At 31.1% G+C, this 11578-nt stretch overlaps 1 protein-coding gene across 1 annotated transcript; it reads left to right on the forward strand.

Moving 5' to 3' along the window:
• Positions 1-701: 701 nt before the first annotated feature.
• LOC134727262 (opsin-3-like) lies at positions 702-8761 on the forward strand. The gene is made up of 3 exons (XM_063591641.1): positions 702-1084; positions 4924-5029; positions 6982-8761. The coding sequence occupies exons 1-3, from the start codon at positions 1052-1054 to the stop codon at positions 7443-7445; spliced, it is 603 nt and encodes a 200-aa protein (XP_063447711.1). The 5' UTR covers positions 702-1051; the 3' UTR covers positions 7446-8761.
• The last annotated feature ends 2817 nt before the right edge of the window (positions 8762-11578 follow it).

An 11578-nucleotide genomic window follows, 5' to 3' on the forward strand; every position in this document is an offset into this window, starting at 1 on the left:
TTGTTCACACTTCATTGTCAATGTAATGGAATTTTATGCGACTGTGTTACACATGAGAGGCGTAGCTAGCTATATAACAAGGTTTAATCCACCATTTTCTACATAAGAAAATGCCTACACCAAGTCAGGATTGTGACAGTTGTTATCCATTCGTTTGATGTGTTTAAACGTTTGATTTACCGGACATTCTGTTATGAATATTTATCGGAGTTCGGTATTTTTTGAAAATTAACTTTTCAGTATATATTTTTTTAATAGATTTATATTTACAGTAATTTTAATCTTATGGTACTGTTGGCTTGTTTTGTCTATTTAAACACTATCTAAATATGCAACTGTAAAACGAAAACTGGATTTGCTGTTTGCTTATAAATAAAATCTTGAGATGCGATTTTTACATATATACTATCGAAACCATAGACTATAACGTTTTTCCTCTTTTTCAGATATTTTAAAAAAGATGACAAATAACGAAACGAACACTCCAGTGCTATTACTGTCTCCTCTGATTCTGACATCACTCGGTGTATACTTAACAATTGCTATAGTGATTGGTACTCTCGCAAATGGATCCGCTCTTTATGTCTTCCTCACCAACAAACCGCTTCGTTCGCCTACCAACATGTTTATTATAAGTATGTTAATATGCGACTTCCTCATGTGTACAGTAGGAGCACCATTACCTGCAGCCTCAAATTTTGCACATAGATGGCTATGGGGATGGTCTGGATGTGTGTTCCATGGATTTACTGTATATATACTAGGCTTGAGTAATTTGTATATATTAACTGCCATTTCTGTAGACAGATACATTATAATAGCAAAGCCTCTTCAAGCTTCCAAAATAAACCACAGAGTTGTTAGTATTTCAGTATTTTTATGTTACTTTTTTGGTTTTGTCTGGAGCTTTCTGCCTCTTGTTGGATGGAGTGAATACGTATTCGAAGGTGCAGGAACAGCCTGTGGTATATCATATGATTATAAAAGTGCTTCAGCGTTTAGCTAAAACATAGCTATATTTATAAACTGTTACTGGATACCAATCTTCATTATGATTTATTGTTATTATTATGTCTTCATGACGGTGAGTGACTTCGTGAGTAGTTTCATGTTGTTCATAGCATGTAGTATATAGCATGATAAGGGACTCTCCTAGGAGTTCTGTTTTCCTTATATTTTATTTGTTATTTCTTTATTTTTTAAAGGTCATAACACAGGATCACATAAATATTCACGTTAAAATCATATAGTTTAATTACCGTATAACGGGTAAATTTCGCGGGTGTTAAATTTCGCGATTTTTATTGAATAAGGTATAAGAAATATTTTGGCGTTTATAATTTTGGCGGATTCAAAATTTTTTATCAATACCTTTGCATGTTCACATTTAATTAGATGGAATTTATTTTGGCGATTTTGTTCTATCCGCGAAAATAAGCGAAAATTTACACCCAGCGAAAATAACCCTCTATACGGTATATTTTATCCCACTTGTTTGACTGTCATGTGATGTATTTTTTAATGTTTGTTTGTTCATATCCAAATATATAGTTATCAAAGGTATAATTAAGTACGACAGACGCGCGTTACGTCTACAAAAGACTCATCAGTGACGCTCACATCAAAATATTTGTATAGCCAAACTATTACAAAGTTGAAGAGCATTTAAGATCCAAAATTCCAAAAAGTGGTGCCAAATACGGCTAAGGGAATCTATGACTGGGATAAGAAAATCCTTTTTTTTTTGGAAAAATTCAAAGTTTTGTAAACAGAAATGACCACATTACTGATATTCATGTCAATACCGAAGTGTTGACTACTGTCAGTTTACTATAACATCTCATACTTTTTGCATGACATTTTAATGATCATATAGGATTGTCTACTATTCTAAAGGTTGAAAGATACTGAAAGTAATTACAAAACTTAATGTTTGATGGATATTTGATTGCTTCACGCAGCATCAACGTAAAAGGCTATATCGGTTCTTTATTTTTGAGCATAATTCATAAATCAAATTTAAAGGGATTCTCACATCAAGTAGGAAAAGTAGTAATTATTAAAATTAATAGCATTTACCAGTCTTCGTTAGGTGTGTTGTATATGGTCGTTGTTATTGGACAGTAACTGTATTTAAATCGGTAGATTAATTTAGAATTATAGGTTGTGCAATATTTCTATAACTGTGCTAACATTTTATTTTCAAGACAAGATTTGCTTCTGTAGTTTCTGAACAGAAATTTTAATATTTTTACTTTCTGCATTTTTCTAATTTTATAAAACCAGATTTTCCTGTGAAAAACCTAGTTCTTTTAAAGTTTGATTGAAAGTATTAAATTTCTTCAAAGTTAGTGATATGATTTTCAGTTTTAGTTCTTAGTTAGGAATGTTCTACATTTGATTTCCCCTTAGTGTCAAAACATTTAATTTTCCCTTGTCTTCATATTGATCTAAAGTTCCATACCAATTCTTTTTTTTTAATTTCATAATCTAAAATATCGATAAAATCGACTTATAGCTGCTAATCTTTTACGTCATTTGGTCTGTGGTAAAATGTTATCTCCTAGGTAATCATACCACATTTTCTTATATTTATACTAAGAATCTGTAGAAAATGGCTACTTTTGAGGGACAAGTCATAGACAAATTATGTACTTTCTATATGAATATACAGGAGTTGATGAATCCAACATTATGAAGGTTTTGTGTCAGTCTTGATAAGTATTGACTTCTTATCTGGAAGCTGTTAGTATAACATTAAGCTGAAAAGTCATGAACATGTTTTAAAGAATTTACTAAAATGTAATCTGAATATTTTTATCGAGTCCTTCTTTGTTGTATGCATATGTGTGCGATGTATTTTATATAAATATGCAGGTTTTATTTAAGTAATGTCTTTCTCGATCTTTTGGGCCATAAAATATTTACAATATCATTATTGATATCAAAGTAAGAGAAGCAAATGTACTGTTGCATGGCAAGAGCTTATCGTGAAAGATAAATACATGTAATTTTGTCATATAAGCAATAGGTATTAGTATCAATTCGAGATAAATATGAGACTTTGACAGTCATTAGAAGGAAATGGTATGTGTTAAACGTCATTTAATTGGTCAATATCTTCATCGATAGAATTAATCATTTGAATTAATAACCTGTGAATTGATTGATGTAATGAGTATCTAGTTATCTCTAAGAGAAAAATAACCTCATCAAAAACTCAAAACTTTTTTCTTTCAAAAACTATGAACAAATAAAAATGACTTTATAAGAATTCCAAATAATGCTTTCTAAAATTATATTTAATAAGATTATGAAATGAGAAGAAGGGATTGGCAGGTAAAATATCTATTAGCACTACATTGTTTAAACCAGATGATCCTAATATCCGACAAAAAAATCAAATATAAGAGGAGCGAACATCCTTGAATCTTCGTAAGGAGTTAAGGTTCCACTAAAGTCAAAATATAGGACACTTCATAAATATCTAAACTTTGCCTGTATTTTTCAACCTATAATGAATAAAGTCATAAACTATGAGAACATATGTTCATTTAAACATACTTTTAATATACACATTGTGTAAATTGTAAATAAACTTGAAATTGTTATGTTGTGGCCAAACCGGTTCTTGGGGTGAACACTAAATTTTCAAAAAAATCTGCAGGCCTGCAAGACGACTTAATTTGCTTAAAATTGGTATGGACGAATACTGTTACATGTAATGCAGGGCAAGCGCATGCTGATTTGTCACATACATATGTTTTAATGGCATAATTGTGCCATTTCTGTATTGTACCTTCGATATTCGTTCACTTAGATACATGAAATTAACTGAAACTCGAAAATCAATACATTTTATAAAAAATCAACATGCGCTTGCCCTGCATTATATGTAATAGTATTCGTCCATACCAATTTTAAGCAAGTTAAGTTGTCTTGCAGGCCTGCAGATTGTTTTGAAAATTTATTGTTCACCCAAAGAACCGGTTTGGCCACAACATAAAAATTTCAAGTTTATTTTCAATTTATACAGTGTGTATATGTAAAGTATGTTTAAATGAACATATGTTCTCATAGTTTATGACTTTATTCCTTATAGTTTGAAAAATACAGACAAAGTTTAGATGTTTATGAAGTGTCCTATATTTTGACTTTAGTGGAACCTTAAGCGTTGGCTTGTTTAATGGACAAATCGAGTGAACTCCAACTTTACTATTTGAGTGTTATTTATAGTTGTGCCGATTTAAGAAAGGTTACACAAAAAAAATCCTTAAAGAAATGCTCAGATAAATTCTTAAGTAATTACTTTACTGCATCTTCGCTGGCTAAGGGTTACGATCCACTTGAAGAGAGCGGGAGTGGATCGTAACCCTTGGCTAGCGAAGATGACTTTACTGTAAAAAAACGCTTTTTAATCAAATATTTACCTTCAAGTTTTCAAAAGAAAACTATTCAAAGAAAACTTTTAATTCAATTTTGTGTAATGCATGTGTAGAGATAAATAGTGTTCGTTTGAAGTTTTATGTTAAAGTTAGCTTAAGTGTGATAACGAGAGAGCATAGACGTGACACATTGTTAGCAATGTCGTTATGTCTAGTTACTAAGTCGTGATAACGAGTAAAAAAAGTTTAAATAAAACAATATCATGATATTAATCGTCTTTTGTAAATATCTATATAGACTGTTGGTTTTTCCATTTGAATGGTTTTACACTAGTAATTAGGGGGCCCTTGATAGCTTGTTGTTCAGTGTGAGCCAAGGCTCCGTGTTGAAGGCCGTACATTGACCTATAATGGTTTACTTTTATCAATTGTAATTTGGATGGAGATTTCTCCATTGGCACTCACACCACATCTTTCTATATCTATAAATATAATGTCTTTTTATGAAGTCAGATTTCAATGTTTTTATTTGTTTTAGATTCGGTCCATGGCAAGAAATACTGCATTTGATAGAAAAAGTAGAATAGCCAAAAGGAACTTAAGAATTGAAAAGAAAATGGCCAAAACTATTGCTTTAATGATTGGTGAGTTTGTATTTAATCAAAATAAATTTGAAATGTTATGGTCGTCATAAAATTGGAAGAAAATGATTATGTAAGTGTTATTTCGAAATAAATGTTCCTGCATGACAATATATCCATTACATGGACTGTACAGACCAACCATCAGAGAAAAAATGTAAGCAAATGTAATGGAAAGAGAGCTATGTATTAATTATTTTAAAATTAAAGATTTTTTTTATACTTAAGGTGGTATGGGAGTCTAAAATAAAAATGCTAGAATTTGTTCATACTTTGCCAAAACGTAGTATCTATTGATATATGTTCAAAAATATAATAAAAATGATACGTCACCGCGCATTTTTTCAAGCTACAGGTTGTGACAAAATGACAAAGTTTGTATGGATTAATCAGGAAAAATCACCATTTGGAGATTAGACACTTAACAAAATGACAGAATTGTAAAAAAAATTAGGTAAATACATCTTTCAGACAATGCTTTGGGAATATCAACAGAAAAGATACGGTCACCGTACGTTTCTTCCGGCTAAAATACAAAATAGGAAAATTCCATGTAGAATCCTTTAGAAAATGCACTGTTTTAGAGTTTTCTCCCCTTAAAATGCCAATTTAAAAACATTTAAAAACAACAAAAAATAATCAACACTTGTACAATGTGTAAAAAATTATCAATTCTTGTACAAAAATTAATATTTATAAGTTTCATTCTTATAAATTGGTTCTTTTAAATGAAAATGCACATTAAATATATATATTCCTGTATAAGATTTTGGTTACTTGATATAAAATGTGGACCTTAGGTTCTCCGTTTTTTTCAATCCAAGATGGCGGAAGACACCCATACCACCTTTATAGGACACTTATAAAAAAAAAACACGAAAGAATAAAAGTATAAGTAAAGACAGACGTATTTGAAAAATTGAAATAAAGATGAAAATAAAAAATGCAGTAAAATGTATAAAAGAATCAAAATAAAACAGAAGAGATACTTCTGACCAAAATAAAAAAAAAAACCAACCGATACTGATACAAATGTAGTAACTAGCTGCAATAATAGTTTAATCGCTTTTCAATATTCATCATTCGACTAAGCATAAAAAGCAAACCAAAGCGAGTGAAACACATCAACTATAGGAAGAAAACAACGAAACAAAAGAAACACTTAAAACTGCAACAAAAACAAACACCACATACATAGGAATGGACTATTTGACAACAATTGCTATATTTATGACTTGGTAGAGGCCATTTTAAGAGAAAAAAACATAGTTGGTTGAGACCTTCCGTTTATATGGAAATGTAAACAAAATCCTCACATTTTACGTGCAATGCTTATTAACTAGAACGCTATTTGATAGGAACATAAAAACATATGGTAAATCGATAAAAAAAAAGTTACAGAAAAAAAGGGAAATTGTTCATATACGAAATATAAACGGTAGTGTAAAATTATAATAGTAAACATATGCTTATAATTTTGTATGTATGAGATAAAACTCATGAACGATACTGAGCTTTTAAAAACTCTTCGACGTTAATTTGATCTTTCAATTTAACTTATTAAAATCTAAATCATTTTAAATTGAAAGCACCCACGCATTTCAATCTCTTCTTCCGCACATTTAGGTAAGGATTATACAGTGCAAACACAATAAAAGATAGGACAGTGAGGATATTAAGACAGGATTTTACTTCCGCTCATTGAAAAACTTGATCTCGAGTTAGCGCGGTCGATATTTAAGAAGTTTTTGACAAATCATGGTGCCAATTTTACGTGACGGCGACTATAGAAAAGTGCGTTGAACGCATTAAATAAATTAAGCGGTATATCCATGAGCATAGTATCTTTCATGAGTTTTATGTAGTCTATGTTTGCGTTAAGATGTATCATTATTGTTTCGAATAGAATCAACCTTGTAAATTAGATCATGAATATTAATTGATTACCATTTAAGGTGTCTTTATGTTTGCATGGACGCCATATGCAGTCACTGCGTTCTGGGTTGCATTTGGTTTTGGTGAATTGCCAGTTATTGTTTCAACCTCGGCAGCCATGTTTGCGAAATCAGCATCTGTATGGAATCCTCTTATTTATGTGTATACAAACAAACAATTTCGCAAAGCATTTTACGAGAAAATTCCCTGTTCTGGTTTTCGTTCCAAACTTATTAAGAAGGAGGAGAAAGAAGCGGAATCAGAAGAGTCTGATATAGATGATAAATCAAAGACAACAGGACAAAAAGTTACTCATCTTAAGGTACAAAATACGCGACGTGGCGTGACGCCCATTAACGATGACGATGACGCTGGTGAAATTACAATTTGTGAAGACATTGTAGCTGATGCAATTACACTTGATGACGATGGCAAAAAAGAAGAAATTGAAATAAAAGATTTAGGTGGATTACGTCAAGCTTAGAGGTAGTATTACCTTGTGTTGAAAGCAAAACATTTTAGAAAAAACTTTCTTTTAGAAAAAAGAGATTCGGTAAAAAGAACTTCTGACGTCTGATTTTAACATCGTGTGCTAACATAATGATGTGATAACAAATAGAAATCAATATGTTTAAGTTTATAAACTGAATTTTAACCATTTTCTATGGACTAGTTTAAAACTAAGAAGAAGCTTCAGATGAGAAGGAGCACTTATTTGCCCTTTTCATACAATTATGGATCATAGCTTAGCAAAAACAATTATCAGTCCTTCAACACATTCTTTATGGCGTTCATTATCACTGAACTAGTATATATTTGTTCAGGGGCAAGCTGAAGGTCACCTCCGGGTGCGGGAATTTCTCGTCACATTGAAGACCTATGGTGACCTTCCCCTGTCGTTTTTTCTATGGTCGGGTTGTTGTCTCTTTGATACATTCCCCATTTCCATTCTCAATTTTATTTTTATTCTTTGTCATATTCAAGTGATTAAGATAAGTATTTGAGATACAAATATCAATTTATTTGAATTCTGTCTTGAAATACTGCTCTAGTGGTTTGCTCAAATATATGTTTTAACAGCATGTTGATACAAGTCAATTGTAGGTTTCTGGTAAAATGATAGTAAAAAATGATGTTTAGTGTAAAATTTTGATATTTTCTAAAGGAAGTACACATCTTATCTCACAAGTCCTACTTAAAAAATACACGAATCTCTAAAGAACTTTCGGAAAGTTTTAAATACGTACAGGCATAATGCACCTCATATTCATGTTTAAATATAAATCTATGTTTGGGGTTCATTTTGCAAACTTTTATTTCTTAGCTCTTCATTTGCAGCTACCAGGGATCTCAGACATTACATATATATTATTTGGGATTAATATTATACACAGGGTGGGAATCAGGTTCGGGATAAAGATAATCTTAAGAACCAACATAATAAATATATTCAAAATGTGTTAATTTCGGTCATACCAAAACTTGATTATGTTAAAATGATGAATCTGAAAAACATAAAACTTTGATATCTAGCTCAATAAATGAAGTCTATTTTTAAATCCAATTGTTGCATTTTGAAAAGACCGCAAATGTCAGGAAGGCATGATTAAAACGCATTTAGAATACAAGAAAATTTACACATCAATATAAGGTGATCAATTATAGACTGAGAACCTGTACTTATTAATGTATGCTTGTTTATCATATCAAACATTGCAGTTGTACCGACGACGGCTTGTAAAGGCTTGATCATAATTATAATATTGTGCCTCATACTTTGAAATAAACTGTGCTAATTAATTGTTGTAGAAGACTTTATTTAAAATCATCGATCATCCCATTTCAATTATAACCAGTTATGAACGTATCAGCTATAAATACTATGAGTTAGATGTTGGTGGACATACGAGGTATATGACGGATCTATATAATGTTTGAATTAGCAACACATAACACGACAATGCATTACACACTTTTGAATTTATAAAGGTTATCAAATAGACAACAAATAATTAATTACAAGCAATCAACCCGCAATCCATAATTCATTCCACACGTCCTACATAATGATAAATTTAGAAAATTCCATAGAAAACAAACAAGATCATACTACTACTGTTGGTGGATATTTAATCAGTTTAACAAAGTTTTCTAAGCTGTTGGTGAAGAAGTTCTTAAAAATATAGGGTTAAATTTTTCTGAAGAAAAGATCTAGGTAGACTAGATATCAAAGTGATATTTCAAAGTAATAATTCGAAAATAAATTGAAATTGCTATGGCAAAAACAAACGAAAAAGAGACAACCAAAAGTTAATAAAACACTACAAAGTAAATTATACGAGGTACAACACGACCCCCATTGAAACCAGAGATAATCTCATGTACTTCAAACTTCCCCATGTGACACCTGTCATGTTGATTATATACGTACAACCCTAGTGATAAGCATGAATCGGTAGGTCATATTTGAGAAGTGGAGATGTCATTCTAGTCACGATAATTTGAGCATATTCATGTTAATCTGAGATACAAATATTCCATAACGTTCACCAGACTCGTGTTAGCTTCCCGCTATTTTGAGTTCAATGGGATACATCTGTTCACTATCATCAATATACAAGAATGTTATATTAAAGAGTAAGACTACTTTGTGGATTTCTATATTTTGTTAAACCCCGCACCCCCACACACTCCCTGTAATGACTTATATTGTCAGTGAAGGAACCAAGAATCTTGGTAGTGCCATTTTCAGAAAATTTTGTTTGAATCAGTGTGATAGTCATAAAAGGCACAAGGATTATAAGTCAGTATGCCAGACGCGCGTTTCGTCTACATGATACTCATCAGTGACGCTCATATCAAAATATTTATAAAGCCAAACAAGTACAAAGTTGAAGAGCATTGAGGATCCAAAATTTCAAAATGTTGTGCCTAATACGGCTAAGATAATTTATGCCTGGGATAAGAAAATCCATAGTGTTTCGAAAAAATCAAAGTTTTGTAAACAGGAATTTTATATAAATGACCACATTATTGATATACAAGGTACGATTTATTCCTCCTTAAAACGTTATACTTATATCTACATAAGCTATTCGTGTTCATGAAGCAATGAAGGACAAATTATTCAATGTTTTTTAGTTTGAAATAGGGAATACATGTTATAAGAGTAGAAAAGTAATATGTACTCGTCCAGATCCTTGGAATTTGTAAGTATCCACATCTGATTCATGCCGCTCCTAGAGTTGGTATGTACTAATTTTTTGGATTCGAGCGTCGCTGATGAGTCTTTTGTAGACAAAACGCGCGTCTGGCGTATATAATTTAGTCCTGGTATCTATGATGAGTTTATTTGAAGCCCGGCTTAGATTGTTGATAAAATTGATTTTGACAAATTACAAATAGGTTTCGTAGATCACTTTGAAAACCAAGCAATAAAACATTTTTATGTAAGGACATTTATGTTATGTAGATATTCAGTATAGGGTAGAAAGTTTCATCTTTGGTTGAAATTCCAAAAGAACATTCCCATGGTTATTTAGTATTTATTTCTGGTAAAAGCCGTGAGAATATATGTTGAGTTTTCAAATGAATTGTCGATACCTTATTCCTTTATTTTTATTTTTAAGTTTCTGTAATTTGAATAACACATAAACAAAATGTTATTTTGGAATTTATCTGCGAAGACAACATATTTCTCATAGATGTTGGATTGGTGCAATATTTATGTCTTTAAAGATCGATGTAGCATGTGAATCAAATTGGAACGATTATTAAAACATTTTAACAATAACAAGGCTAAAAGCATAACGTAAAAGATAATAGGTATAAGGACATGTTTTAATATTCACGTTCACTCACATATCAAAACGTGCGGAAAAAAGTCTTTAATACCCACCACAACACCGGGAACATTTGATCCGGAGATATATATCAACCAAATGTATACATATTTGAAAACTAAATAATTTATATCAAATTATTCTGTGTACTAATTTGAATGGAATACAATAATGTACAGCGAATAAACCAAAGAATTTACTAATGTTCGAAAGAACATACTAAGGCGAATTCTAAATAATGTATCGAAGGAAATACAACACCGTCATCACAGGAAATTAGCAAAAAGGAAAAGCACAAACAGTAAACAAAGGAATATACCAACACAATGATGCATCAAGCAACACATAATGACCTCGATGAGAAGACATTTAACTCTGCAATCATGAACAGTTGTTATCTTTTATTAGAAAGCTAGAACTTATTGTGGTATATAAATTGATTTGTATGAATTTTTTGTTTGTTTCTGCTTTTTAATGTCACCATTGAGTATATTATAAGTCATGTTAACTACTCTATATTTACCTCATGTAACACATATATGTGTCTAAGAGTTGCTTTACATTAAAATCTAGGAATCTTGGGTCGGGTTGAGAGTCTGCTTAAGTATTTTTTTTGTAATTTCCAAGCTTAAATAGGAATGTTAATGCTACATATCTTCAGTTAACTTTTTTTGAGGCAATATTTCAAACAAAAATATGCTTTGATTTATACAACTTGTTTTGGGATATTCGAATGTTAACGAATGTTATACTATGAGCCGTCTGTGACTTGCAG

The sequence above is a fragment of the Mytilus trossulus genome, chromosome 7 (genome assembly GCF_036588685.1).
Source record: "Mytilus trossulus isolate FHL-02 chromosome 7, PNRI_Mtr1.1.1.hap1, whole genome shotgun sequence".
Lineage (NCBI taxonomy): Eukaryota > Metazoa > Mollusca > Bivalvia > Mytilida > Mytilidae > Mytilus > Mytilus trossulus.

Coding starts and splice junctions, on each gene's coding strand:
- LOC134727262 (XM_063591641.1), top strand. CDS start 1,052: ATGATTTATTGTTATTATTATGTCTTCATGACG. Junction 1,085..4,923: donor ATTATTATGTCTTCATGACG/GTGAGTGACTTC, acceptor TATTTGTTTTAG/ATTCGGTCCATGGCAAGAAA. Junction 5,030..6,981: donor AACTATTGCTTTAATGATTG/GTGAGTTTGTAT, acceptor TTACCATTTAAG/GTGTCTTTATGTTTGCATGG.